Consider the following 26359-nt stretch of genomic DNA (forward strand, 5'->3'; position numbering starts at 1 on the left):
ACCTTAAATGAGCTACAGCAATATTTTGTTGAATATGTATCCTTCTGGAATTCTACTTTTTTTATTTATAAGAATTAAAGTAGCATTTGTAAATAAACAGTAACATACAGGCATATACTGCAGTAGAAACCATTTATTCTATAGTCATACTGTAATCCAATATGCATTAACATACTGTCAAATTACAGTGCAAGCACTGTAAAATTAGCATAAAATAGTTATTCTACTGTCATATACTGTATTTTAATATACAGTAAAATACTGTTAAAATAGCTGAGTGGTCGCCGACTAATTGCAGACGCCTGGCAAATATCTAGCATGTTTAATATCTAGCCCAGTCGGCGACTGTGAGTCAACAGCAGCGCAGAGAGAGAACCGCGTCACCGCTGAAGATCTCTCTGCGCGCCAGTCGAGGAGTACACAAACAGAATAATGGCTACAAGAGGAGGAACAGTTGATAGAGCTTTGGCAAGAGTTACTACAAGTCTCACTACAAATCAGCGCTGTGACAACTCGGATTGCTTGTTTTTTGACGTCCATTTTGGAAATGACCTATCTTCTACGTGGTATTGCTAGTTCTCACTAGAGTTTAGTGTTCTCGTGTTTTTGGACAGCAGTCAGATGAGTCGGCGATTCCCCAGGGTGAAAGTCGTTTAATTCGTGAGCCCGTGTCGCCGATCAGGCATGTAGTGTTAAAGCCACAACAACTGAAAGACTCAACCAGTCATGTAGTGTGAACGGCACAAAAACCTGACGACTGAAAAAGTCGTGTAGTGTGAACCAGGCATAAGCTGCCATAAACACAACTACAAAGACAAAGGATTGCAAATAATCCGTTTTATACTGCCACTATACCAAAGCCACGTCCTCGTTGATGAAAGTAAAATAAGAAATGCATTTGTGTTTGCATAACAGTTCTAAAAAGTCACGAGGCTCCGTTATTAATTCCGTGTTGATTTAATTCGTTCTCTGTCCAAATTTCCCCAAAGAGCGTTCAGGAAGAGTTTACTTATGCTATTTTGCGTGGGGTTCAAACTGATATTTTGCATATCCAGTTCAACGTCTTCGTGTGGCTTAAACTTAAACAAATAGTAGTTTTTCTCAGCATGTTCACGCCTGGGGAGAAGCCGCTGACTTCCACTATGTTTTTCAAATGTAAATCGATGTATCCTGCGAATAGATCACGGGACGTTTATTCAAAGTTCCATACCTCTATTTTTCAATTTTGTAGCCATGGTTTAAACATCTTTTGATCTCCTTGGTGCAATAAACACCCTGTTATGGCCATTTTTTTCTTACGAATGTGACACGCGTCCTCGGCCTCCTCCTCCGCTCAAGTTCTGCAAAGTGTGAACATGAATTTTTTCAGTTTCACACATCTGAACGGTAGCACTGGGTGGAAAAGGTTTTGCGGGGGTAGATTTTCTCTCTGGCCACACCAAAGTACTGTGGAATGTCTTTAAAATCGTCCATACATTTATTGCAGTAAGGATATTAACTCGTAAAGTCTACGTAATGTATTTTTTCGTCCAGAGCGGCTTTGTGCAGCCCCCCATACAGTGTGTCACTCAGGTTCATTTTCTCCGGAAAACCACAGTTTTTCAAAAAAGTCTTTAATACAAGTTTATTTGTATAGCGCATTTTAAAACAACGTTGTCACAAAGCAGCTTTACAGAAGTTTGAAAACAAACAGTTAAAACATATATCCCCCAGTGAGCAAGCCAGAGGCAACTGTGGCAAGGAAAAACTCCCTCAGACTGTAGGAAGAAGCATCGGGAGGAACGAAGACTCAGAAGGGGAGACCCATCCTCCTCTGGTCAAAAAGTGTTTACAATTTATTAAGCTAAATACCAAATAGAAGCTAAGAGGATGTCTGTTTGAAACCTGGATGGTCAAGCTTCCGTGGTACGTTGATAAAGTTCACCATGCAATTGACCAGTGGGTTTTCAGCATTATGGTCCATACATTTGAGACGCCCGTGAAACACGCAGCCCAGAAATTCAAACACTGTGTTAGTCTGAGAGCTATAACCGTCCACGAAAACAGATCAGACTCTTTTCACCCATGTTCAGCGCATGCTGAATAAAAACGTTCTCAGTAAACTTGACAGATTCTACCGATTGAATGTCACCATTTGAAAAACGTTTGTCCTTTTTCATAAAATAACGAGGTCCTCTTAACGCCAGACATCTATCTGGCAAAAAGATCATTCTGTAAAGGCTTAGCAATGTGCTAGCAATGGTGACACGTTGAAACGGGTCCACCTTAGCCATTGACAGCAGGCGTTCTCTGAATATAATGCACAATTTTCTTAATATTCATTCTTAATAATCATTCTTACAATATTGGTACAGCTCCTTTTTTAAATTAAACACACCGTTTTTTACACCAGTTTATAAATTCAAACCTCTCCTTAGGATACATTTGTGAATAACCATACTTTTCTGGTTCTGGGTATCGACCGACATAACCTAAACCCATAAATTATCTTTTGTGTGAAAATATTGAGGGGAAAAAACTCTCATTTTCAAAACCAAAACTCTTGGGCAAATCAGCTAGTTTACTTTGAAAGAAGCTCAAACTGATTATGTAACGCTGCTTGAAAAACACATCAGTCATGCATAAGATTTTATTACCTTGAATAATAAGACGGGGTACAATTTTGCTCTTGGTTAGGTAATTTAGCACAAAACACAATCATAACCGCTGTCGTTGTGTGCGATAAATGCATACTTTTTATATCTGTTCCTTCTAAAACATTTTAAAACCTTTGTGATATAGTCATGACCCGTAGCGCCCCAATGTCTACCTTGTACATGATGGCATGTATATATACGGCCTTGTGTTCATTTTGTTCTGTGAAATGGGACTCGGTGTCAAAAATACATATTGCTGCATTTGAGGACTTGGCAAAGTGTGGGTGATAAAACATATGTGTTTTACGGGGTAAAAACAACTTGCAAGTGTTACATCGGGTTCTGGACAAGTGTGGCCCTTGTTTTTAACTAAATAGGATCGATTACAGCTTTGACACCATTTAACCTGATCACAAAAACCCTTTTGTTTGTGGTGCGAAAAGCACTCCTCTGATCTGCAAAATTTAAGACAATCAGGACACCTCAAATGTTCTCTGTTTTTAAACAAACTCTTTGACAGGTTACACACAAATTTACGGTGATGTGTATATTTACTGCACGATTATGATTTGTGACAGTCTTTGCACACATTTTTAACACAGAGAAAACCTTTTGAATTCAAAATGCCATAATAATGATGGTTAATCAGAAGAAGATAACAGGTCTGCTCGTGTGGTTCTTCATGTGTTTGGAAAGTCTGAAACGATCCGCTATGGTTTACTTGGTAAAAAAATCACAATTTTGATGTTTAAAAATTGTTCGCATTAAGCCACGTTGTTAAATGAAACTAAATGTTCCGGTGAAACATTCACCCTATTTAAAAGTGTTAGAGCTTCCCTTTGACATTCGTTTTGACTCCAACAGGGTTTCAACAACCCCACAAATCACATGCAAAGCAGGAATTTTTGTAAGCGTTTAAAAATATAACTAAATGCCTACTCTTTTTTGTAAGAATTTCTGATGGTTGTATATAAAATATCTTAATGCAAACACTGATTAATTCATTTATGTTTGGAAGCTCCCCAAAATGAAAAAAAAGTGCAAATTCAGGCTTGACTTAAAAGGAAGAGTGTCCAAATTAGTTAAAATCAGAATGTGGCCAGCTTTAGAATGATTATGCAAAAACATATACTCGAAGTCATAAATAAAAGATAACACTACTATCTTCGCCATTTTTTAAAATTCAGGTCCTTAAACATATATACTCAATGGACATTCATATAACAGGCCTCAATTCCTTCTCAGCCAACTTGCACTGACCCATACCATACCCATACCATACCCAATACCATACATAGGGCTGTATTGGTTGAAATGACAGACACAAAGTATTGATCAAAATAAACCCTTAATTCAGAAATTTAGAACAATATAAAACCAATAGTTTTTATGATTTCATATATTCTGTGATTAATAAATAAAATAAAGAAATATACCAATCCAAAATATGACAGGTTAATAAGAAAATCATTTCAACTGTTTGCCTGTGGATGGAGTAGCGGTGTTTTTTTAGGGGCTCCGCAAAGCCTTCTTTAAATTGTATTATTTCACATGCCGGAGTATCGTGTATTTTACCTTATTTGCATTTATCGGGTTCCATTTCACGCCGTGGTCATGCCACCCAAGTTAGCTAAAACTGCCGGACTTTCACAGTCTACAGTTCGTGCCGCATCCCCGCATTGGAGTGACGTATCAAGCCTTTCGAGTGCGCCCCCTGATCCCACACAAACCCCGGACACAGCAGCTTTAAGGTCTGAAATAGTTCACGCGGTAGTGGCTGAAATTCGTGATGTGATAAATGAACATTATTCTAACATTAAGTCGGACCTTTCAGCATTGAAGACGGATTTACTTCGTGACTTCGCTGATTTAAAATCTGATGTAGCGACTCTTCAGACCAATTTAGGCCGAGTTGAGCGAGCACTTTCAGCATGCACGGATGATGTGTTGCAACTTCAGACCACTGTTGCTTCCTTGACCAAGACTGTTGCTGAGCTGGAGGCCAAGTGTGACGATCTACAATCTCGTTCACGGAGACAGAATATTCGCATCATTGGAGTTCCGGAGGACGGATCTTTTACTCTGTCAACATCTAATGTATCTACACTGCTGAAAGACGCGCTCCAGTTACCTGATCTGCCCCGAATCGACCGAGCACACCGATCACTGGCCCCAAAGCCGAGTTCCGGTCAACCTTCTCGTCCGATCATTGCTCGACTCCATTACTATGAAGACTGTGTTAATATCCTCAAACAGGCCAGGCTTCAACCCCGAAAGTCGTTCTCAGACATGTCTCTGTCCGTCTTCCCGGATTATACTGCGAGGGTCGCTGAGGCAAGAGCGGCGTTCAACGGCGTGCCAAACACACTACGTTCAATGGATGGGGTACGTTATGGACTACTTTATCCTGCACGTCTCCGCATTACTGCTTGGCGAACACCGGATTTTTGACTGTCCTAAAGATGCAGAACACTTCGTCAGGGTTTGCGCGCTGGCTGATTTTGGAAACGGTTTGGAACTGATGTGGTTATACTTTTATATGTAATACCATAGTAAGACTTTAAATTCAGGAGGAGGTTGATCCTGCACATTGACTGTATATATTTTGCTTTGTTGGACTCCCTGATGAGGTTTGCTAGGTTACCAGGAGTATATTTACGTCTGGGATAGCTCTGTGTTTGAGCTTTGTTGAAATAGTTGATATAATGGGTGGGTTATATGGGTATGTGTTTTTCTCCATAGTTTTCATTTTATTTTATTTTTTATCTTCCCTTCCCCCGAGGTACTCTTTTTCATTATTATTTTATCTTTTACAACTAGTTTTCTATGGCGTCCCTACAAATTGTAAGTTGGAACGTTAATGGCCTCAATAATACTACTAAGAGATCCAGGATTATGGCACATTTGAAGCGTTTGAAAGCTGTGATTTTTTTTACAGGAGAAGAAATTCTGACCACTTTAAACTGCGGGTAGCCAATATGAGTGAGATTTTTCATTCATCTTATAGCTACAGAACCAGAGGAGTTGCTATTTTGATTAGATCGGGAACTTCATTTGTAATGGAGAGGGTTATTTCTGATAGAACGGGGAGGTGGCTAATTGTAAAATCATATTGCTAAATAAACCGGTATTACTTGTAAATTTTTATGCACCTAATTATGATGATCCTGAGTTCATGCGTAAAAAAAAATGGGGCAGTCGTGGGCTGGAGGTAGGGAACCAGCCTCGTGACCGGAAGGTCACCAGTTCGATCCCCAGAGCCGACAGCACATGACTGAGGTGTCCCTGAGCAGGACACCTAACCCCCAACTGCTCCCCGAGCGCTGCAGATTGGGCTGCCCACCGCTCCGGGCAAGTGTGCTCACTACCCCCTAGTGTGTACGTGTTTTCACTTCACGGATGGGTTAAATGCAGAGGTGAAATTTCCCCGTTGTGGGACTGATAATGGTCACTTAAAGTTAAATATTTAGCTCTATTCCATCCCTTCACACCCATTCTTTAATCATGGGGGGCAATGTGAATTCTGTTATTGATCCAGTATTAGATCGTTCTTCCTCCACTCTTGTCCCTAATTCACACACTTACTGCAGATGGTACTATATCTGCAGCTCTTCTCTGGGAATTATTTCTCTAGGCTTATTTGCGTGGTCAAATTATATCTTACACCGCCCACTCTAATAAACAATACAGAAATTATCTGCAGAATCTCACTGACAGGCTTGCTAACCTGGATTATCTCGATTCTGTTTCTCCGTCACCATCCTTGTTTGCTGACAACAAAATCACACAAAAATCATCAATGGAAATCAAATTTATTTACCAATGGAGGCCTGGATTTGGAGTCACACACAAAATTAAAGTGGAAAAACACACTACAGGCTGATCCAACTTGGCGTTGGTGGATGGAGCGAGACATGATATCCCAGATGTGCTCAGTCAGATTCACGTCTGGGGAACAGGCGGGCCAGTCCATAGCTTCAATGCCTTCATCTTGCAGGAACTGATGACACACTCCAGCCACATGAGGTCTAGCATTGTCTTGCATTAGGAGGAACCCAGGGCCAAACGCACCAGCATATGGTCTCACAAGGGGTCTGAGGATCTCATCTCGGTACCTAATGGCAGTCAGGCTACTTCTGGCGAGCACATGGAGGGCTGTGCAGCCCTCCAAAGTAATGCCGTTTGTGCAGACACATGCACATTTGTGGCCTGCTGGAGGTCATTTTGCAGGGCTCTGGCAGTGCTCCTCCTGTTCCTCCTTGCACAAAGGTGGAGGTAGCAGTCCTGCTGCTGGGTTGTTGCCCTCCTACGGCCTCCAGCCTCTGGACACTACGCTGACAGACACAGCAAACCCTCTTGCCACAGCTCGCATTGATGTGCCGTCCTGGATGAGCTGCACTACCTGAGCCACTTGTGTGGGTTGTAGAGTCCATCTCATGCTACCACGAGTGTGAAAGCACCACCAACATTCAAAAGTGACCAAAAAATCAGCCAGAGTGCATAGGTACTAAGAAGTGGTCTGTGGTCCCCACCTGCAGAGCCACTCCTTATTGAGTGTGTCTTGTTAATTGCCAATAATTTCCAGCTGTTGTCTATTCCATTTGCACAACAGCATGTGAAATTGATTGTCAATCAGTGTTGCTTCCTAAGTGGACAGTTTGATTAAAAAGAACAATATATATCACAGTGGGGGAAAAAAGTATTTAGTCAGTCACCAGTTGTGCAAGTTCTCCCACTTAAAAAGATGAGAAAGGCCTGTAATTGACAATTGACATCATAGGTAGACCTCAACTATGACAGACAAAATGAGAAAAAAAAATTCAGAAAATCACATTGTCTGATTTTTTCCCCCGTGTGTGTGTGTGTGTGTGTGTGTGTGTGTGTGTGTGTGTGTGTGTGTTTGTCTAAAATAACTTTCTAAAATCTGTGTGTTTCTGTGTTGTTCATTTCTTTCTCTAATTTATTGTTTATATGCTACACTGAGGTAACAGAGGTGGCAAGTGAAAACTGGCAAATATATATATATATATATATATATATATATATATATATATATATATATATAAAATGTTGGGACTGCACAATATACTAGGTGGCATAATGTGGTAATATAAAACTTTCCTGCTACTTATTATATATACACTGCTCCCAGGAAAAAGAGTGAAATCCCTGGTCAACACCACTGTATGATGTTTTCAGATCAAGACTGGATGATGTTCCTGGGACTGCTTAATATTAGCTAGCCTACTGGGTTGAGAAAGCTTTTGGTTCCAAACAATTTCTACTGCAGTTTTTATTAAATGTACTTTTCCTGGGGTAACAAAATAGCAAAATCTCTGGGTCTCTGGGCTAGCTTAATGTGGCATTAAGCCTAACAGATCAAGTTCAGAACTTTGCTTTTGCTGAAAACTAAAAGAAAACAAAGATCCACTACTACTGTTAAAGTAAACTGTACTGTTTCTGTATTAACAGAGCTATCTTATACACTCACTGGCCACCTGTTCAATTGCTTGTTAACACAAATAGCTAATAAGCTAATCACATGGCTGCAACTCAATGCATTTAGGCATGTAGAGGTTGTCAAGACAACTTGCTGACGTGCAAACCGAGCATCAGAATCAGGGAAAGAAAGGTGATTTAAGTGACTTTGAACGTGGCATGGTTGGTGGTGCCAGACGGGCTGGTCTGAGTTTTTCAGAAACTGAAGATCTACTGGGATTTTAATGCACAACCATCTCTAGAGTTTACAGAGAATGGTCTGAAAAAGAGAATATCCAGTGAGCGGCAGTTGTGCAGACAAAAAAGCCTTGTTGATGTGAGAGGTCAGAGGAGAATGGCCAGTTGATAGAAATGCAACAGTAACTCAACCACTTGTTACAACCAAGGAAGGCAGTTACACTTGTTACAACCAAGGAATACCATCGCTGAACGCACAACAGCATCCGTGCCACCACTGCCAGAGCTTTATTCCTCAAGGAATCAGGTTTTTAAACTCATAAGGACTGAGCTTACCCCTGTCCCCCCCACACACATACTCCACACACACAACTCTTTTGATGCTCTACTTGCACCTGGAACATTGCTGCTACACTGTGTTTTCACTGTTTTACTCAGGTTTTTTCTACCTCACAAACTGCTGTGGTTATGTATGTCATCTGACTGCGTGACTCACAGATCACAGCATGTTAATATTTCTGCACCTTATTCCACTACCTCATGTCCAGAATGAGTGTTGTGTCGCTGCACTGTCCTGTCCTTGCACACTATGTCTGCACGTTCGCACTTTGTACTTTTTGTTCCTTGTTGCACCGTGTTGTTCCTGGAGGAACGTAATTTCACTCCACTGTGTACTTGTACATAGATGAAATGATAATAAAAGCCTCTTGACAACACGTCAAACCTTGAAGAAGATGGGTTACAGTAGCAGAAGACCACACTGGGTGCCACTCCTATCAACAGGAAACAGACTACAATTTGCATGGGCTCACCAAAACTGGACAATAGAAGATTGGAAAAATGTTGCCTGGTCTGAGGATTCTTGATTTCAGCTGCAACATTCTGATGGTGGGGTCAGAATTTGGCATAAACAACATGAAAGCATTGATCCATCCTGCATTGTATCAATGGTTCAGGCTGGTGGTGGTGGTGTAATGGTGTGGGGGATATTTTCTTGACACACTTTGGGCCCCTTGGTACCAATTGAGCATCATTTAAATGCTGCAACCTACGTGAGTATTGATGCTGACCATGTCCATCCCTTTATGACCACAGTGTACCTATCTTCTGACTTCTGGCTACTTCCAGCAGGATAATGCACCATGTCACAAAGCTCATATCTTCTCAAACTGGTTTCTTAAAAATGATAATGAGTTCACTGTACTCCAATGGCCTGCACAGTCACCAGTTTTCAATCCAATAGAGCAGCTTTGGGATGTGGTGGAACGGGAGATTTGCATCATAGATCTGCAGCCACGGTGTGATACTATCATGTCAATAAGTACCAAAATCTCTGAGGAATGTTTCCAACACCTAATTAAAAGTATGGCAAAAAGAATTAAGGCACTTCTGAAGGCAGAAGGAGTCCAACCTTTTACTAGCAAGGTGTACCTAATAAAGTGGCCAGTGAATGTATAATGTCCTCAAGGAAATACAAGGCAGTTTTTTAACAGTAAAGGTCTAAGTGTGCTAGCTAGCTTCATAGCTACAAACAAGCTAAAGTAACTTTGTTACTTTAAATGTATGGAAAAATGTTGGAAGACATATTTCCAAGCTAAATTGTAAACAGGGCATTAAATGAGTACTCAGGCTCATCATTAGGCTAGCCAGATAGCGTAACTACTTAGCATTCCAAGCAGATGAGACATTATCAAACCAAACTAAGGCTATGTACAGTAAAAATGTATATGTGTAGGAAAAACAAGTAATATATTATTAAGCATATTAAGCATTAAGCATTATCTAAGCATTTAGAAGGAACTTCTAAAAGAAATTTCTTACTTTCTCCAGGAAATGCAGATTAGCTGGAGCTTCACTCTGCTGTGGTTGGAAAAAGATAAAAAAGAAAGCCCTGGTGGCATATGGTGATATCATAGCAAGAACTTTGTGATTAGTTGAACAAATTCAAATTCAATTTAAGCACCTTCTCTGTTGATCCAGGGCCACATCTCACTCTGCAATGTGAGGATGACCACTGAAGGTATATTATAAGCCAAAAATGTATCCGAATACTTGTTACCTCTCACTGTAAATTAAGATACAAACCTAAAATTTTACAGTGACTATCGGGCACAATGAGATGGTCAGTCAGGGGTTCTTTAAAAATACCTTATAGTCTCTTCTCACTCACTGTTTAGTGTTTCCAGCTATATGTAGTATGACAATGCAAACAACCTTTGTACTATTTACTGAACATGAGTTTAAACAAATTAAACAAACCACTCCACATGAAGTGGAAGTTAAAGCAGCCAAATTATTTAAATAATTACAAAATAATAATAATAATAATAATAATACAATAGTATTGTATCAGACAAGTATTTAACCCCAACAAACTACAATAAATGATAGCCATATCTAAATCTTGGTATACGGAATGGCAAACAAAAATGTACCTAAAATATTTACTTTATGTATACTACTCCAGCCCCCCCCCCCACAACCCATAAGGATAAGCAACTTAGAAGGTGTGTGTGTGTGTGTGTGTGTGTGCGTGTGTTGTATACTTCCAGTGTGTTCTCCTACATCAGCACTATGAAGAGGAACTGCACCATGCAACATGCCAGTACCAGTAACTGTACTTTTTAAAAATTTTTTTTTTTTAAAGTTGCAGTTCATTTTAGATAAATAGAGAAATTATTTAAGGCCACAGACTGTCAAAATTATTATAGTCCCCTTGCAAGCCCTTTGTTACCTCAAAAACTTGGCACCACTGGGGCGGTATCATTGGACGTGCTCTTTGCTCTGACACAAAAGCAAGAAGATCTTCAAGAGAGGGACTGAATCCCAGTTCAGCTTCATAAGGCAACATATGTGCTGGGATCTGAGAATCTGGGAGAGGGATAGAACATAGTAAGGACAGACAGCAAATCAATCACCCTATCAGTATTTACCCTGTGAATGTCTATCCTGCTGAAAAAAAGACCATTAGAAGACATTAGGATTATAACCTAATGGTTTTGCTTTCTAATGTCAATTGGGTTCATGGTTTCCAATAGAGACCAATAGTTTCCTGTAGTACAGTTTTAGATCCCATTAGGAAACTATCAAATGCATCTGGAATTAGCCATTGGTAACTAGTTAAACCAGATTAAATCCATTAGGATCATTTATACTGTGATATTAATTTAAACCCATTTAAAAACCAAAACACATTATAAAAACCATTGGGAACCAAAAGTACTGCTTAATGGTTTGCGTTTTACAGCAGGGATATGTTCAAAAACACAACAAAATTTGTTTTAGGCTAAAGCTTAAACTATAATGTTAGCCCAACACAAATGTATTAGAAATTTATTGGAAACCCGCCTGAAATTACTGAAATGTTGATTAGCCTAACACTCACTAAGAAAAGCCAAAACAAGTGTATGTGCTGAATGCCATTGGCTTGAACCTGCTGGAGTGAAACTGCTGGGTGTTTGAGAAGTCTCATTGCATGTTCTACTTGCTGCCAAGATCTGTCTTCACATGAGTCAGTTTCAGGATGAGCAGCTGAGAAATAAAATCAAGATAGAACAGACAAAAGTCTTTGGTTTGGTTGAAAAGGTTCATTCAGAAACAGCTGAAAAGAGCATGTGGCTGAGGTTAACAACCTAAAGTTGGAAACTGCTCGGTTGAATAGGAAGCTGAGAAAAGCTAATGTGTTGGACTGCCACATCCAAAATGCCTGAGAATTCAGCTGTAAGGGAACAACCAAAAAGTCATGTCAGAAATCATCGTATCCAATGAGGATCTCAAAACAGCAATTTCTAAACATCAGAAATTAGCAGCTAAATGGTTTATATTGCTTATGTTGAAAGGGATGCAGACTATTCATTGTTGATCAACTCAAGATGATTCAGAAACATGTGACGATGATTCGACTCCTAATGCCTGAGTTACACAGTTCCAGTAAAAGTAAAACTCCCAAATTAAGATGAAGGGTGAAGGAGTCACAGTTCAAAGTGATGAATCAAGCCAAAATCAAATCCTTCTGATGATGTAGAAGTTTCATCGTCCCAGAATAAACAAGAAAAAGATGGGACACCAGAACAAATATCTAACACACAAGTCCAAAGACGAAAGAAAGTGTATTCTGAAATCAGGCACTATAATGAACTGTACACTCCTGATTTGATTGACAAGTGATCCAAGTCACTGACAAACATTTACAAATCCCAAAGAAAAGCATGGGAAAAAGCAAAACGTCTAAAGCAAATTTATCGGCTACATTCTTGTAACAGTGTGATGATTTTATCTGTCCTCTTGAAAGACAAACAAGAGAGTGAATAAAATTGCAGAGAGTTTACAGAATGTGAATGAAACAGTGAGAGGCTATGAAGAAAGATTTAGGCAAGTATGGCTTGATCATGCTAGTATAAACAAAGAATCAGACCCTTTGGATGAAGTCACTGCTCCCCCTCTCAGCAGCAGATACACTTTATTTTTAAAACTACAACCCCAATTCCAATGAAGCTGGGATGTTGTATAAAACATAAATATAAACAGAATACGATGATTTGCAAATCCTTTTCAACCTATATTCAATTGAATACACTATTGTATACACTAACAGGAACAGCTCTTTCCTGGTTCAGGTCCTACCTCACCGATCGATATCAGTTTGTTAATGTAAAGGGTGAATCATCTGTTCGTGCAAAAGTAATTTATGGTGTTCCACAAGGCTCTGTTTTAGCACCTATATTATTTACAATATATATGCTACCACTAGGCACCATTATCAGTAAACACGGCATAAATTTCCACTGTTATGCAGATGACACCCAGTTATATATATCAAGTAAACCGAATGATAAAATTAAACTTGGCAAGATTGAGGACTGTATAAAAGACATAAAAGATTGGATGTCAAATAATTTTCTGTTACTTAACTCAGATAAAACAGAGGTCCTGCTTCTTGGTCCAAAATTAGCCAGAAACAGACTGTCTAACTCAACACTAAAACTTAACAATCTCTCAGTTTCATCAAGCCTATCTGTTAAAAATCTTGGTGTCATGATAGACGCTGATCTCTCCTTCGACAAACATATATCTAATATCACTAGAACAGCCTTCCTGCATCTCCGCAATATCGCTAAATTAAGAAATTCATTATCTCTACAGGATGCAGAAAAGCTAGTTCATGCATTTATCACTTCAAGGCTAGATTATTGTAATGCCCTGCTGTCTGGATGTCCCAGCAAAAGCCTTAACAAGCTTCAGCTAGTCCAGAACGCTGCAGCCAGAGTCCTCACAAGAACTAGGAAGTTTGACCATATTAGTCCAGTTTTATTAGCCCTGCACTGGTTACCAGTTAAATTTCGCATTGATTATAAAATTCTATTACTGACTTATAAAGCTCTAAACGGGCTCGCCCCTCAGTACCTGAGTGAGCTCCTCTCCCACTATGAACCATCACGCCTACTTAGATCACAAGGTGCTGGCTTACTACTGGTACCTAGAATTAATAAAGCTACATCAGGGGGGAGAGCTTTCTCATACAAAGCCCCCCAGCTCTGGAATAATCTTCCTGCCAATGTTCGGGAATCAGACACAGCCCCAATCTTTAAGTCTAGGCTAAAAACTTATTTGTACAGTCAAGCATTTGGTGACTAGTCTTCCCTGTCAGGTCTAGACCTGCTGGAGTCTACACTGCTCTGTTTTACTGTAATCTGTGGTCAGCCACTCTTTACAGTACTAACTCTGTTTTTTCTTCTCCTTTCTCTGCCGAGCTGATCAGACTGCCCATCCTGTGCGCCTGATGCTGTTGCCTCTACTGCCTTGATTGGTGCCGCTGCTCACCAGCCTTCTGGACCGGTTTGACCACCACTGAGCTTCTTGCTGTACAGCGCTGTGCAGTCCTCACCCTCAGATCTTTCTCTTTCTTTTCCCACTTTACTATAATACTTCATACTAATAATGTTTGCTATCCGGTGTCGACCATAGGAGGATGGGTTCCCCTTCTGAGTCTTGGTTCCTCTCAAGGTTTCTTCCTCTTTTAGGGAGTTTTTCCTTGCCACCGCTGGCTTGCTCATGGGGGCTCGGACCCGGATTTTCTTTCTTCTTTTCTCTTCTCTCTGTAATACTGATTGTTCTGTAAAGCTGCTTTGTGACAACACCTGTTGTAAAAAGCGCTATATAAATACATTTTGCTTGCTTGCTTGCTACTATAAAGACAAAATATTTAATGTTCAAACGGATAAACTTCAATGTTTTTTGCAAATATTAACTCATTTTGAATTTGATGCCTGTAACACATTCCAAAGAGGTTGGGACATGGGCAACAAAAGACTGGGAAAGTTGAGTAATGCTCATAAAACACCTGTTTGGAACATTCCACAGGTGAACAGGTTAATTAGAAACAGGTGAGTGTCATGATTAGGTATAAAGGGAGCATCCCTGAAAGGCTCAGTCGTTCACAAGCAAGGATGGGGCAAGGTTCACCACTTTGTGAACAACTGCGTGAGCTAATAGTACAACAGTTTAAGAACAATGTTTCTCAGCGTGCAATAGCAAGGAATTTAGGGATTTCATCATCTACAGTCCATAATATCATCAAAAGATTCAGAAGAATCTGGTGAAATCTCTGCAAGTAAGTGGCCAGGCAGAAACCCAACATTGAATGCCATAACCTTCGATCCCTCAGGCGGCACTGCATGAAAAACCGACATCATTCTGTAACGGATATTACCACATGGGCTCAGGAACACTTCAGGAAGCCACTGTCAGTGAACACAGTTCGTCGCTCCATCTACAAGTGCAAGTTAAAACTCAAAGCGAAGCGAAAGCCATATATCAACAACACCCAGAAATGACATAGCCATATATGTCGTTATATGACATAGCCATATACTGCAGAGTAAATCCCTACAGAACTCCAAACTTCATGTGGCCTTCAGATTAGCTCAAGAACAGTGCATAGAGAGCTTCATGGAATGAGTTTCCAAGGCCGAGCAGCTGTATCCAAGCCTTACATCGCCAAGCGCAATGCAAAGCATCGAATGCAATGATGTAAAGCACAGCCACTGTACTCCAGAGCAGTGGAGAGGTGTTTCCTTGAAGTGATGAATCACACTTCTGTAACTGCTTCTCCCAAGTGCATTCTAAGCTTTTTAGAAGTAAGTATGTTTAAGATTAGCCTTAGTAGGATTGCTAGTATGGTAGTTTTACATAATTAATTAGCATTTAATCAAGGTATGTTTTAATGATCATTTTCTTTCATACATGATCACAGAGGGGGTTGCTAGAATGGGGTAAATGTGTAACTCCTATCTGCTTATTGTGTCTGATTCTGTTTATCAGAATAATCATTCTGTCAGGTCATCACTCATCAACATAGAGTGTTGTGTACGTTTCCTGTGCCTCTCTGCCATGGGTACATAACCTTGAGGCTTCTGTCTGTCTGTTAGACTGCAAGTTTCTTATTCTTAATAATGTCTACAACAAATCCATAAGTCAACACTTGTTACTGTTGAGTATCATGTGCTGTCCCATTTATATTTATTTAAACACTTGTTAACTGTCCCCTTCTCCTATTACAATGTCTTTGCTCCAACCTACAATAGCACCGCAAACAGTAAAACTGTTGCATCCAAATATGGAATGGCATTTATTTAACTGGGGATTGGTGGACAAAAGAGATAAAAGGTGTAACCCCATGGTTTCAGGGCTGTAAAAAAGTACAGTTATTGGCTAATGCCACAAATCACTCTGCTGTATCATCAGAACATCTCACATTTTAATCCTGCAGCTGTAAATTTACAATTTTCCTTGTACTGTCAGCATTATTAAGCATCATAGAATTTGGAGTGTGTAATTACAAGAGTTATAGTCAAGACCATCAAAGACAGGGCAGAGTCAAGAATGAGATTAGGCCCAAACCCATTTCATCACTTGCCCCTACCATTTGGCCTCTAGCCCCGTTTTGCGCGTTCACATCTAGGGTTAGGGTGACCCAATGTTTGATGATAGTGAGGGGTAAGGCGAAGTGTTAGGGCTACATGGCCCTTCAAACGAAGGCTCTTCAGAGGCACACTCCAAATGGTGTGTTATGGAAAAAAAAGAAAAAATGGCAAGATGGCTGCACAAGATCAAAGAAACCCACAAATGTGAGAATTTTCTCTGTTAAAAAATTACAGTAACTATTGTATTATCTTAGTTTCAAGTTGTTTCAATGTATTATGGTCGTTTTACTCATAACAAGCATAAAACATCACTAATAGCATGCTAATGTTTCAGTAGCTAGCTTAAGGTGCCAGAATGTAAGTGCTGCACCATTTGAGGTGAAATAGGAAAATTCAAATAAGAAGCTAATAATTAGCACTGGGCGATAATAAATAATCATTTTACACACCCTCTTTGAAAGGATATGATGCCCTAAATGTTGCTGCAAGGTCTCTGAACACTTCCCTTCTCTGCTATCACTGAAGACAGGCATTAATATCCTATTATAATTTTACACTTGTTTTTTTTTCAACTGTAGTTACTGCGATCAGACATTGGATCTCATCAGAGCACAATATTTACATTTGCTACATATGCTGTATTTAAAGTCTCAGTGTATACACACTGGTGATACTAATATTAAGTGTTCTTTTAAACAAAGAATATTAAAGGTTTGTATGAAAAAAAAACAAGACAAGTACTACTTATAAGACCTATCTGCAGTTTTCCACACATTTTATACTTCCTTTGTAGAGTGCCAAGGTATACAGACACAAAAAGATTAAAAACTTCTAAATTACAGAGAAAAAATCACAGAAAAAGAAAACAGAAAAAGACACACACCTGATCACAATAATCTAGATACTACACTACTAACATGATTCAAACAGCATACTTGTCTTTTGAATTAAGATCAAGTGACCCTTATTACTTCCATGACAGGGAAATTTCATCCATGCAGTGAAACACCACATACATACTAGTGAACACACACACTAGGGGTCAGTGAGCACACTCAGTCATGAACTGTTGGCTCTGGGGATCAAACCGGCAGCCTTTCGATCACAGGGCTAGTTCCCTAACCTCCAGCCCATGACAGCCCCCAATATGCAGCATATGCAGGCAATATTAAGACCTCAAAGTCATTCATTCCAAGTTTAAGTAGTATAGTTCTAATAATCACTAAATGATTTATACCTTTGCAGAGGTCCGAGCAACGCATGAGCAACTCCCAAAGCAACAGTCCTAAGGAATACACATCTCCCTGTAGCAAACACCAATCACTGCTCAGATTCACACATCCTTCCAGGATTTCTGGTGACATATAGCGGAGAGTCCCCATTTGAACTGAGCCCTGTAATTGTCAAGAACAAAGAGTTAGCATTTCATTCTCACCAAAGTAAATCCTCAGATTTCTTAAGTCCATTTCATTCAATATCATCATTAGCCTTACTTGTCAAGGATATAGCTGTATCTACAAGCAGCATTCCAAAAACATTAGGACAGTATGTAAAATGCAAATAAAAACTGAAAGCTTTGATTTGTAAATAGACTTACATTTAAATAAAGCAGTAAAATACAAGTTTATTAATATTTTAAACTAAAATACATAAAAGCTTCACTGTTTTATGTAAACATGGGCTCATTGTGAAAAGGTTCCCTGCAACACATTCTAAAAGATTTGGGACAGGGGCAGTTTAAGAACAGAAAACGTTAAATGTTCAGAAGGCATTTGGAAAAGAGCTGATGTAAACACCTGGGTATATAAGGAGCATCCAGGAAAGGTCTAGTTTCATATTAGCAAGGTTGGGTTAAGGTTGGCCATGCAAAGGAAAAAAACAACAGTTAAAGAACATTACTGAATGACCATTTTCAGGATTTTGGGTACTTTACCCTCTACAGTGCATTCACTGTATTCAGGGAATCCACAAAAAATATCAATGTTTTAAGAGCAACACCAAAGTCCAGAAGTGAATGCCTGTGATTTTCGATCCCTCAGACAGCACTTAATTAAAAACCGGCATGTCTATGTGATTGATATCATGGCATGGCCTTGGGAATATTCTGACAAATTATGATCAGTTAACACTGTGCACACTGCATCCACAGATGCAAGTTAAGACTAATAGAGTCTGTCATGGTATGGGGATATATTAGTGCCCATGGTATGGCTACATCTGTGAAATAGCAGCACATGATAACCTTTAGATACTGTGTTTTCATGGAAGTCCATGCTTATTTCAGCATGACAATGGCAAGCCACATTCTGCATGTGTTACCACAGAATGTTTGACTACCACAGTGGCCGGGCCATCTCAGTTGAAATGTGAGGCTGTAACGTGGAGTGAGGAGGCGGATGCATACATGGAGATAAGAGAGATTTATTGAGGGCAAATCCAGGGTCATAGTCAGAACAGTGCCATGGTCAAAGAGCCAATTCGGAGAGCAGGAGGGATAGACATGACAAATGAACATAGAACCCCAAACGAAATGACACAAATGAAACAAAACTCTTCAAACAAAACATATACTTAGAACACTAACCTTACATCAGACACACAAAGAAGCACATGGACATGTAAACGGACGCACATGGAAGACTGAAACACCTCCCCCTCAAAAGGCACGCAACAATGAGGCGCGCCAAACAAAACAAAACAGAAAACCAAACACAGACACAAGAGACCAAAAACAGGGACAAGACAGGGGACAGGAGCTGAAGGCACAGACACAGGAATAGGAACAGAAGCAGAAACAGGAACAGTAGCAGAAGGCACAGAAACAGAAGTGGGAGCAGAAACAGAAACAGGCACAGAAGCATGAACAGGCACAGGAGCAGGAGCAGAAGCCAAAGGCACAGAAACAGGAACAAGAGAGGAAACAGATGAGACAGCACCAGACACAGGAACAGATGAAACCCAAACAGACTGAGGACAAAACACGGGCCGGGAGGGAGGACGAGGAGGCACAACACAAAATAACGCTGAACGACAGATGACTGGAGGCACAACTGGATGAGGGAAACAAGATGGGCGGGAACAAAGGAACTGTGACGTCCGCAGAGACAGACGGGCCTGCAGCGACGTCCGTGGAGGCAGGCGGGCCGTCGTGTGTGTGTGTGTATACATATATATATATATATATATATATATATATATATATATATATATATATATATGGGTCATTCCATGGAAATGGCACATTTTGAGTCCTCATCTCCTCTTTAGGTGTATTTTATCTACTGGGTCACAAAAATCTATATTTTAACAGCTTTACACATACATTGAAATATCTCCTTTAATACAGTGTATTTTTTTTTTTTTTGATCTTTTTATGAGAACTTTGTTTATTTATTTATTTTTGCTGACACCACCTATTTTGTCATGTCCCTCATGGCCTTCAACGAAAGTATACTTAGAATATACCAAATACAACTATAAAAAAGTCCATATATTTTGATGTCAACCTAAACAACTGTCTGTGTTTAATTGTTTGTGATATTATTTTTAAAATTAATTGATAATTATTTATTAAAATCACATTATTTAGTTCTGTACCTAAGTAACCCCTCAACCCCGTAACACAAATGAATCTCCCCCACAAAAACAATGGTCCATATGATCCATATACATCAAGAAGTGACATCACTCAAGTCTTTTGGACAACAGGACAGCAAAGACAGGCAAGTGGCTTCCTTCTTTTATTTAATTTTGGTCATTTATCTTGTGATATTGTGGTCGCCAAACTCAGTGACTCAACACCGTCACATGAAAAAAGATAGAAAACTATTACTTATAAAAAAAGTTTTTTTTATTTCAAAACTATATGCTAATTCTGAATCTCATGCATGCCATGTGCTCTCTCTCTGGTATACAGTATGTAGAGCAGCGGCCATTTTGTGCAAAAATCACAACCCCGTCACACTCAACCCCGTTACATGTTTGACTGTGAGGTATACATATCAATGATACATTTAAGCAAAAAATTTGAAAATGTCAAAGTCCAATTTGAACCATTCTAGTGGAATGACCCATATATATAATGTGTGTTCGCACCAACTCTCAAAGATGGAGAAGAAGTCTAGTATCTGCCTCTTTTTGGTGTTTACCATCCCCATAAACCAGTCCAAATCAGAGTTGTTTTTGACTCAAGCACACAGGACAAAAGTGTGTCTTTAAACCAGCTACTCCTGTGAGGTCCTGATTTGAACATCACAATGTTAGGGGTCTGGCTATGCTTCCATCAGGAGGCAGTTGCTATAACTCGCGATATTGAACAAATATTCCAGTTTTTTAGTGAAATAAGATAATTGTTATTTTTTTACTATTTCTGTGGTTCAGAGAGAATGACATAACAAAGGAGGTAGCTGAGTACAAAATGAGAGTCCACTTGTTTGGTAATAGTCCTTCACCTGGCTTCACAAGATAGCCTCAAAGTGTCCTGCAGTTATGATGGAATTCCTAGTGAAAGATCATGCAAAGGATTTAAAAGACCTGGATCCAGAAGTGGACACTCTTCCTACTCACAGAATGGGTTGGGCTCTCAACAGTGATGCCTTTGTATCCTGTATTGCTACAGATGAAAAGCCCTTCACACGTAGAGGAGCTTTGGCCACAGTAAATATTATTTTTGATCCTATTGGATTTGTGTCTCCCGTTACAATTCAGGGAACGTTTCTGCTGTGCCAATTAATTTCTGAGTCTGTGGACTGGGATGCTCCACTACCATTAGAGAAAAAGGCTGAGTGGGAAGCATGGAAGAGCTCATTACACCATCTGATACAATTGGAAATGCCTAGAACGTATGTGAACCTTTCACTCTCCAAGGCCCAAAGGGAGAGATTTTTTTTTTTTTGAAACAATCATTTGTCACTGTGTTTGCACACTGTGAAATTAGACCTCTGCATTTAACCCATCCGTGCAGTGAAACACCCACATACACGCACACTAGTGAACACACACTCTCCATGGCGCCCAGGGAGCAATTGGGGGTCAAGGGGATCGAACCAGCAACCTTCCTGTCACAGGGCTGGTTCACTAGCCTCCAGCCCACAACTGCTCCCATCTGAGATTCATGTGTTCTCAGGTACAACTGCAGCAGTGGCTTATCTGAAGGTGACAGATACCAGTGGAGCATGCAAGACCGTGTTCATTCTTGGGAAGGCAAAAATTGGCACCTACCACATACAGTTCCCTGTTTGGAGCTAGGGGCTGCTGTTTTATCTGCTGAACTGGCAGAGCTTACTACAGAGAAGATAGATGTCAAACCAGACTCGATTGAGTTGTACACTGACAGTAAGGTGTCTGAAGGTTTTAATGAATGTGATTGTTTATGTAGATTAACAGGAAACAGTATTTGCATGCTACCAAGACAGACAACTTGGTTAAAACAAATGAAACATTTATAAACACACAATGTAATCTAAGACACTAATGAAAGAATCAACTAATTATCAGTAATATTACAGTCAATATGAGTTAAATGGCTATTAACATAGTGTGCATGTGAGTAAGGGAGAGAGAGGGAGCATAAGTGCACATGAGCCAGAGAAAGAGAGCATGTGAATACTAAAGCACATTTCCTGAAGAAAATGTGGAGTGATTGATCACTAATTTTGCATTTTAAAGATGTTGCTAGGTGGTTGCTATTGTTGCTAGGGTGTTGCCATGGTATCCCAGATAGAGTGTTATTAGATGGTTGCTATATTATCCCAAGTGATTTCTATGGTTTTGCTAGGTCATTGTTATGAAATCCCAGATGGTGGCTGTTGGGACTTGTTTACTTTGATTTATTTTCTAGTTTTCTAATTACTTTGCTTTAAATGTTACCCATTGTTAAACAGTAATAATGCTGAAGGGTTTAAAGAAGCCACCTTCTTGTCTGTTCTCATATTTGAACATTTACTCCAAATGGCCTTACATCACCCTTAAGGAGGATGTTCTGGGCAGAACATAGTAAGGTATTTTAGACAGGATTCAAATGTCCCATTCTATTGGGAGTTGGGGGGGTCCGTTGCATAGCATAAAAGCTTTGCGTCTGAGCTGCTGTTTAGACTGGGGTGACACTAAGGCAGGTAATATTGAGCGCTGTCTTTTTAATAAAACCATCATTATCTCAGCAAAAGCCAGCCCAAGCCTGACTCTCTTCCATGGCAAGATCAAAGATTTTCTACATGGCTAAATGTGGGTGCTATGGTATGTACTGGTGACTATGGTGTTGCTAGAATGTTTCCATGGTGTACAGAGTGTTTACTGAGTGGTTGTTAGGTGGTTTTCAATTGGTTGGTAGGTTTTTGCTAAAAAAGAATAGAAATCTAATGGAGGAACAAAAATGAAAAAATAAAAAGATTAGTGCTGGTTTATATGGCTGTGGCTTAGAGTTTGGGCACCAACCCTGAGTAAGTAACATGACGTTTGATGGCTGCAGAGCAAGGAAATAAATAGGGCTTGTGTAGGAGCCAAAATGAAAGGGAGACTATGGGATGAGAGAGGGACAATAAAGTACCACACAGAGGACTGCGGTTCAATATACACTTTATTGCCAGAAGTATTCGCTCATCTGCCTTCACACGCATATGAACTTCAGTGATATCCCATTCTTAATCCATAGTGTTTAATATGATGTCAGCACATCATATTGATTATTTTGCAGCTATAACAGCTTAGACTCTTCTGAGAAGGCTATCCACAAGGTTTATGAGTATGTTTTTGACCATTCTTCCCTAAGCGCATTTGTGATGTCCGACACTGATGTTGGACAAGAAGGCCTGGCTCACAAGGTGTTCTGTCAGGTGGAGGTCAGGACAGGTGGAGGCCAGTCAAATTCTTCCACACCAAAATCGCTCATCCATGTCTTTATGAAACTTGCTTTGTGCACTGGTTTGCAGTCGTGTTGGAACAGGAATAGGCCATCCCGGAATTGTATCCCCCACAATTTTGGGAGTATGAAATTGTCCAAAATCTCCTGGTCTGCAGAAGCATTAAGAATTCCTTTCACTGGAACTAAGGTGCTGAGCCCAACTCCTGAAAAACAACCACACACCATAATCCCCCTCCACCAAGCTTGGCACAATGCAGTCAGATAAGTACCATTCTCCTGGCAACTGCCAAACTCGTCTATCAGATTGCCAGAAGGAGAAATGTGAATTGTCACTCCAGAGTGGCCTACCACTTCGTGGCTGAGTTGCTGTTGTTCCCAATCACTTCCACTTTGTTATAATACCACTGATAGTTGATTGTGGAATATTTAGTAGCAAGGAAATTTCTTGACTGGACTTGTTGCACTTGTGGCATCCTATCATGGTACTATGCTGGAATTCACTGAGCTCCTGAGAGCAACCCATTCTGTCACAATTGTTTGTAGAAGCAGTCTGCAAGCCTAGTTGCTCATTTTTTTTACACCTGTGGCCATGGAAGTGATTGGAAAACCTGAATGCAATGACTTGGATGGGTGAGTGAATACTTTTGGCAATATAGTGTAGCTTTGGATTGGAGCTTAGGCCTGCCCTGAAAGAGTACATGTAATTGATGGCGATTGGGCAAAGAAATAATAGGGCATGTGTGGGGCAAAAATTAATGGGAGTCTATGGAAGGAATCAGGGATGAAAAAACATCACATAGGGCAGTATGGTTATGGATTAGAGCTTAGTGACCTGCCCTGAGTGAGTACAAGCAGTTCGGTGGCTCTCCAGCAAAGAAAAATATGGGTTTGTGTGGGGCAAAAATGAATGGGATGAGGGAGAAACGAGCGATAAGAAAAAATAAACTGATGAGTGTGGGTCAGAAGAACAATAAATTCGTGCTCGGAGGCTGCTCTGAGGCAGGCTATGCAAGGTTTTTCGGTCAAGCAGAAGTACAGTAGTAAGTAACATGAAGTTTGATGGCTGCAGTGCAAGGAAATAAATAGGGCTTGTGTAGGAGCCAAAATGAAAGGGAGACTGTGGGATGAGAGAGGGACAATAAAATACCACACAGAGGACTACGGTTCAATATACACTATATTGCTGAGGCAGGCTATGCAAGGTTTTTCGGTCAAGCAGAAGTACAGTAGTAAGTAACATGAAGTAACATACAGTAGACATACAGTATGTGTAACTTTTCACCCCATTCTAATGGAAAAAATGTGAATTTATAGAAGCATATACAATGCTGTATACAAGCATACCTAATCAGTCCAAACAACCCGGAACTTAAACAGTGTCGATCTGCTCTTACAAAAGCAAATTATGTTCCACAAGGCTCTGTTTCAGGACCTCTATTAGTCATGTTATGTATGCAGCGACTGGGTACCATTAATAGGAAACACAACATTGATTTCTACTGCTATGTTGATGAAACACAATTATGTATATTGACCAAACCAGATGATAATCTGCATTTACATTTATGGCAATTGGCTGATGCTCTTATCCAGAGCGACTTACAATTTGATCATTTTTACATAGGTAGGCCAAGGCGGTCTTAGGAGTCTTGCCCAAGGACTCTTATTGGTATAGTGTAGGGTTTTTGCCCTGGTGGGGATTGAACCCCCAGCTATATTGTCATTACTACAATATGTATAGGATGTATAGTGTACTGAAATTGCATTACTCTCAGACCCCATGGTGTAGCAATAACAAATAGATGGTAAACAGGAAAAGTGTACATTTAAATATACACTAAAAAAACAATACTAATCATAAATATAAACATCTGTGTAAAAAAATAGAATAATAAATAAAGAATATAAATATAAGAAGGTCCTGAAATTAACATTAAAGTGACATTAGGCACATACAGAAGGTCTCTGGGAATAAGTAGTGCAAATATTTTACCTCAAGGCTGCATTACTGTGCCCTTCTATCTGGGTGTTCCAGCAAAAGCCCAAATAAGCTTCAGTTAGTCCAGAACACTGCAGCTAGTCTTTACAGGAACTAGAAAGTTTGACCATATCAGCCCAGTTTCATCAAACCTACACTGGCTGCCACTTAAATTCTGCATTAATTACAAAATTCTTTTACTAACATACACATTTTTAAACGGCTTTGCCCCTGAGTACCTGAATGAACTTCTCTTATTATGAACCATCAAGCCTACTTAGATCACAAAGTGCCCTCTTACGATTAGTACCTAGAATTAATAAAGTTACATCAAGGGGTAGAGTATTTTCATACAAAGCAACAAAACAGATACAGCCTCAGACATTAAATCTAAGCTAAAAATCTACTTGTTTTGTCAAGCCATTGGTAATTTTTTCCTGTTAGATATATGGTGCAGTTCTGGGGATTCATGGACATAAAGTATTATGGTAAACTGTATGTAAATGGTATTATGATGTTGGTGCTGCACATTCACTCAGGTTTGTTGACTGTGGTACTCTAATCAGTCTCTCTTAAAAAATTAATTCTGTGTGTTTTCTTTGCCAAGGGGAACAACTGCCCATCATAATGCAGTTGCTTCATCTGTCTTGATCAGGCACACACTACTCGCCTGTCTCCTGGACCAGTCTGACTACGATGGAGCTTCCTGCTGTGCAAACTTCACCTGCACATACTGACCCTCCAGATGGTGTTGCTGCTGCACAAACTCTACTATTGTTAAAACCTTATTCTCTTACTGTTCTGTATTCTGTTATTGTTTGTTATCTGGTAATCAAGAATTGTTTTTCTCCACGGTATTTAGGTAGATATAGCTAATCGAGCTCTCCTGTTGGTTAGGACTTTAAGAGATGAAAAGACCTAACTGCTTACATTAACTATCAGCATAATTACGAATCAACTTATCACTTGATGACTAGTAGTGGGTGGAACCAGTTTCTTGAAGAAATCATTCCAAGTCTAAAGTCCTAGATACATCAGATATCACTGACTGTGAATACCAGCAGCAGCATAACCTGGGTTTTTATAAATGGAAAACAGCAACTTAATACCAGCATTCTCTACTAATAATGTGCTAAAAGGTAAACAACATGCTAATATATCTGTGAAATGCTTCAAGTAAAAGCTTAGGTAAAAGCAATGTCTTTTAAAATCTTCAAAAGTTTAATGTAGAAGAGCTTTTTCCTAATTTAAATCGGGAGACAAAAGCCCCCCATGGTGCTAAAGAAAT

The 26359-nt window shown here is 39.7% G+C and overlaps 1 protein-coding gene across 1 annotated transcript in view; it reads right to left on the bottom strand.

Annotated features, from left to right (window-relative positions):
• LOC108411298 (anti-Muellerian hormone type-2 receptor-like) overlaps window positions 1-26359 on the bottom strand; it is a 70364-nt gene that overhangs the window by 21638 nt on the left and 22367 nt on the right. Inside the window, exons 5-7 of the mRNA XM_037532510.1 lie at window positions 17472-17628; window positions 11047-11183; window positions 10134-10172 (exon numbers count right to left, since the gene is read on the bottom strand). Of these exons, the coding sequence (XP_037388407.1) occupies window positions 10134-10172; window positions 11047-11183; window positions 17472-17628 (333 nt within the window). The remainder of the gene's footprint in view (window positions 1-10133; window positions 10173-11046; window positions 11184-17471; window positions 17629-26359) is intronic.

This window comes from Pygocentrus nattereri, chromosome 21, assembly GCF_015220715.1.
Source record: "Pygocentrus nattereri isolate fPygNat1 chromosome 21, fPygNat1.pri, whole genome shotgun sequence".
In the NCBI taxonomy this organism is placed as follows: Eukaryota; Metazoa; Chordata; class Actinopteri; order Characiformes; family Serrasalmidae; genus Pygocentrus; species Pygocentrus nattereri.